General features: G+C 38.7%; 1 protein-coding gene across 1 annotated transcript; it reads left to right on the top strand.

Moving 5' to 3' along the window:
- Positions 1-822: 822 nt before the first annotated feature.
- On the top strand, positions 823-1,869 carry LOC110038862 (glutathione S-transferase F10-like). The gene is made up of 3 exons (XM_020743782.1): positions 823-1,067; positions 1,134-1,182; positions 1,259-1,869. Exons 1-3 carry the CDS (start codon positions 918-920, stop codon positions 1,708-1,710), a joined length of 651 nt encoding a protein of 216 aa, XP_020599441.1. The 5' UTR covers positions 823-917; the 3' UTR covers positions 1,711-1,869.
- Positions 1,870-4,411: the final 2,542 nt, after the last annotated feature.

Below are 4,411 nucleotides of genomic sequence, written 5' to 3'. Positions count from 1 at the left end.
TGGGCTCCATGGCTCTCCTGACAGTGTAAGCAACCATGGAGTCATCGTAGGCACCGGAAGGCTTCCATGATATTGGCCATCTATTGTGCCTTGGAGTCCGTGTGAGTCACTTAAAAGTGATCGAATTGGCATTAGAGCATTCTAAAGAGCCCTGAAAACTAAAATAATGAGAAAATAGATGCCTTTTATAAATAATAAATGACACATCAAATGAGTATATATTAAAAACATGCATTGTACCATCAAAGTTACCTTTCCCCTCCATAATGAGCATGCATTGTCCCATCAAATTAATTTATAATAAAGGCATGCTCATTGTCCCATGCAAATTCAAGAGTCACTACTTGTCGATGTCAAAACAAAATTGACATGTGTATAATATACTTTTAATTTATTAGTTAAATTTTTTAATAATTTAAACTTCCTAAAAAGACTATTAAATTTATACATAATATAAAATTTTATCATAATAAAATTAAATACTTTACAAAATTTAAAATGATAAAATATTTTTTTTCTATATTAAACTATGATACTAAGTTATATTTTTAATGAAATTATTTCTTACACTTATTGTTGAAAAAAAGTTGTAATATTTTAATTTTACTTTTTAAATCACCTCAATCTTTAAAAATATAATATTTTTTTTCAAATTAAATATTAAATTTGCAATTACAGAATGACTTGTTCTATTTTAATTTTTACTTTAAACTGCTATCCTATATAAATTATTAAAAATATTATTTCGAAAATTTGCCATTTTAAAATTTAAACTTTTTGTAAATATAAAACAAAATTCGTATTTAAATCCCTACCATTTTTTTATTCCCGTATTCAATTCCATCCATCCTTCCAGGCCACAAAACCCTGACCTCCATACCATCCTCTCAAACCAAAACACTTTCCCTTCGTAGAAGATGGCCGGAGTCACAGTGTACGGCCCCCCGATCTCAACGGCGGTCTCAAGAGTCCTCGCCTGCCTTCTCGAGAAAGACGTCCCCTTCGAGCTTGCCGCTGTAGATATGTCAAAAGGGCAGCACAGATCCCCCGACTTCCTTAAGCTCCAGGTCCGCTCTCTCCCTCCTACCCTTCCCTCTCTACCTCCAAAACACTAACCCTATCTTCCTCTACAGCCATTCGGCAAAGTCCCAGCCTTCAAAGACGAGAACACAAGCCTTTTCGGTCAGTAATCTCCCCCCATTTCATCATTTTCTTCTTCCCTCTCTCTCAGGCATTTTATCAAACAAATAAACTGCAGAGTCTCGCGCCATATGCCGATACATCTGCGACAAGTACGCCGATCAAGGTTACAAAGGGCTTCACGGCCGTGGCTTACTGGATCGGGCTTGGGTTGAGCAGTGGCTAGAAGCGGAGGCGCAGAACTTCGACCCGCCGAGCTCTGTACTGGTTTTGCAGCTAGCCTTTGCCCCTCGCATGGGTCTGAAGCAGGACGCGAAGGTCATCGAGGAGAACGAAAGGAAGCTTGCGAAGGTGCTCGACGTTTACGAGAAGCGTCTTGGAGAGAGCAAATTCCTCGCCGGCGATGAGTTCACCCTGGCGGATCTTTCTCATCTCCCCAACGGACATTACATCGCCGATCGAGATCATCTCATCAAGTCCAGGAAGAATGTGGCGAGGTGGTGGGAGGAGATCTCGTCGCGACCTTCCTGGAAGAAGGTTGTTGAAATGCAGAGCGCCCCGGCTTCTTGAGCTCTTCGATTTTTCTGTTGCTGAGAAGAAAAAAATATCTAGTTTTTCTTTTTGGTGGATTTTGCAGTCTTTGATCTTAAAGAACAAAAAGTCTGTGGAAGTTTTCATTAATCGGATGTCTTGAATCAGTGTTGTTGATTGATTTGGACAAGAAATCAGATCTGCTTTTTTTTTTTTTTTGCTTTGGGCATGTCCCTTGTTTTAACTATAATATACTGGTTTAATATCAATTTTTTTAGAAAGGATAAAGCCATTTAAAAGACATTTATATGCACACCACATAAATCATACCTATATACCTATCTGACACTATCATTCAGTTTATTAACATATTACTCAAATCATTAATATTACATAAAATTATTATTTTTTTGAAAAAGTAAAATGCTTTTTAATACATATATTCATATTTATATGTATATATTACTCAAAATCTGTAATATTACTTACAATTATTATTTTTTGTAAAAGTGAAACAGTTTTTAATACATTTGTTCATAACACTAAATGTTAAATTCAAATTTGTCTCGGATAAATTCAAATATGTCCGGGAGAGTCCTGGAAATCAAAAGAAGGCGGAGAGGGGGGGAGATAGGGAGAATTATAGCGCAGTACTGAATAGTAAAATTGTGTAACCTTTATTCATGAATTAGACGTCCATCTATAGCAAGGGATCTTGATATAATTACATATTATACCCCTATAATATGTAGGTATGGTAGGGGTACTTTGGCACATAAGTGAATTTGGCCCGTGGGTCTGCAAAGTAAGACCGATCGGCATTTTGGTCGGACGGTTGTGGAGCCGAGAGGTTGTTGGGTCGAATGGACGCTAGGTCGTCTGCCTATTCCCCAGAAGACCGAGTCTCCACGCCTAGAGCTTTAGGGACCATCAATTTTTCTTGCTCTGTCTGAATCCTTTGGAGGTGATCTTCCCCTCTATGCGAAACACACCGCTCCGATAACATAAAGATATGCTTGGTTGGGCAGTTATTCTTAGGCTGCCCATGGTAGGGCCTGTGAGGTCGCTTCACCCTTTTTACCGTCCTTGAGATGTATTTGTGATTCATGCTTCTACTTTTGATGTACATATTAAGTTTCTCAAATTTTCTTGCTCTTTGATAGTATTAACTGTAATAAGAAAAAGGGAAATTTTTATTATTCCCTCTTTTTTTAACAAAAAGGCAAACAAAGGCAAAACGAATTTTATATCAACATTCATTTATTGACATCATGAATAAATACCCTGGGTTTCTGTGTCAATGTTCATTCTATAGGGAACACTAGTTGTTGCTCAATCATCCAGATTTTGTTCCTCTGCTGGATTTCAGTTTGTTGTTTGAGGCCTCTTTATGGAGGAGCGATCTGACTCAGTGTTAAAATCAGCTGATAAGGCTAGGATGTTCGCCGCTCATTGGATCAGATCACATCGTTTCGAGGTTGAACCGTCGAGGAAGAAATGGGCCAAAAGATCAAAAAAGATTGAAGAAGGGAGGGTGGAGTCGTTTGATTCAGTTCTCGGTCGGCCGGAGTGGACACTTCTTAAGTCGTTGGTCATGAATACCCATCTCTTATATAGTATTCAATGAGTGGGCAGTGCGAAACTCACGCCTGACGAGATGGGGTTGGCAGATGATCTGCGGGTGAAAGGACATGTTTGATGTGAATCAGATCCTAGGTAAATTGTTCCCTCTTGTCTTTTTCCTTACCCCCTGTTTTTTTTGAAAGCTTGCTGATGGATGCTCCTTCCACAGATGTGGACACCATCGCGAAATAATTCATGGCAAACGTTGATGACTCAATCATTCGTATAGTTTCGATTCCCGAGAGACCAATTAGAGGTGAGAGGGAAGTGTTCAGTCGTCGTGCTAAAGCTGATGTGGTTTGGAGTGGGAATCTTTAGGCCCATTGGTATTCTCCTGGAGCCTTGGTTCGTCATATGGCTGAGCTTGAGGCAATAATAGCATGTTAGGGTTGAGATCTACAAGCCGCACTAAAGGCGATCTGTGAGGAGATAACAACTTTTCATAGTGAGATCGCTGGGCTTTGGGAGGACGCATTTGTTAAGAAGGTCAGTTATGAGGTTAACCGAGTAAATCAATTTAAGTTGATGATCAGACTTTGTTTAGGTGGTTAGTTATGAGAGGTTTAGTTCTGGCTGAGGCGGCCAAAGTTCAATTGGTGAAGTATTTCTTGTCAGACAAAAATTCTTATGTAATCATATTTTTTGAAATAAATAAGATGTATATATATATATATATATATTAAATCTGGATGTGCTCGAATGGACATCTGCCTTGGTTCTTGTCAGAGGCGCTTCATCTTTCATAGAATTTCTATAAATGGGTATCGAGGGACTTATGGGAGCTTCTTTTGATTTTTCATTTCTTGCTCTTAGATTTCCCTTGTCTTTAGGTAATTGTTACTTAATCCGCGTCATTCATATGGATCAAAAGAGGACTTCTCAGACTTTTACTTAGGTGGTCGCTCCCAAACATTTCGTTCTATCGTCGACACACAACGTCATATTTGAAAAAAAACCTTTGTTTTTCATCCCACCATTAGGCTGCAGTCTGTTCGTCCAGATGGAAGGGCGACCGATATTTACGTTGATGATTTAATGATGTATCATGACCACATGCGATATGGGCTGTTCCTGCCATTATATCGTGAACTCTTGGGTAGGTGAAGTAGAATTCAAT

This window comes from Phalaenopsis equestris, unplaced genomic scaffold (assembly GCF_001263595.1).
Source record: "Phalaenopsis equestris unplaced genomic scaffold, ASM126359v1 Scaffold234186, whole genome shotgun sequence".
Classification (NCBI taxonomy): Eukaryota; Viridiplantae; Streptophyta; class Magnoliopsida; order Asparagales; family Orchidaceae; genus Phalaenopsis; species Phalaenopsis equestris.
The sequence above is the reverse complement of the archived record's forward strand: the minus strand, read 5'-3'. Positions and strand labels throughout refer to the sequence as shown.

Excerpts from the sequence above, each read along its gene's own strand:
- LOC110038862 (XM_020743782.1), top strand. The coding sequence starts at position 918 with ATGGCCGGAGTCACAGTGTACGGCCCCCCGATCTCAACGGCGGTCTCA. Across the intron at positions 1,068-1,133 it reads CCGACTTCCTTAAGCTCCAG|CCATTCGGCAAAGTCCCAGC; the intron begins GTCCGCTCTCTC and ends CTTCCTCTACAG. Across the intron at positions 1,183-1,258 it reads CGAGAACACAAGCCTTTTCG|AGTCTCGCGCCATATGCCGA; the intron begins GTCAGTAATCTC and ends AATAAACTGCAG.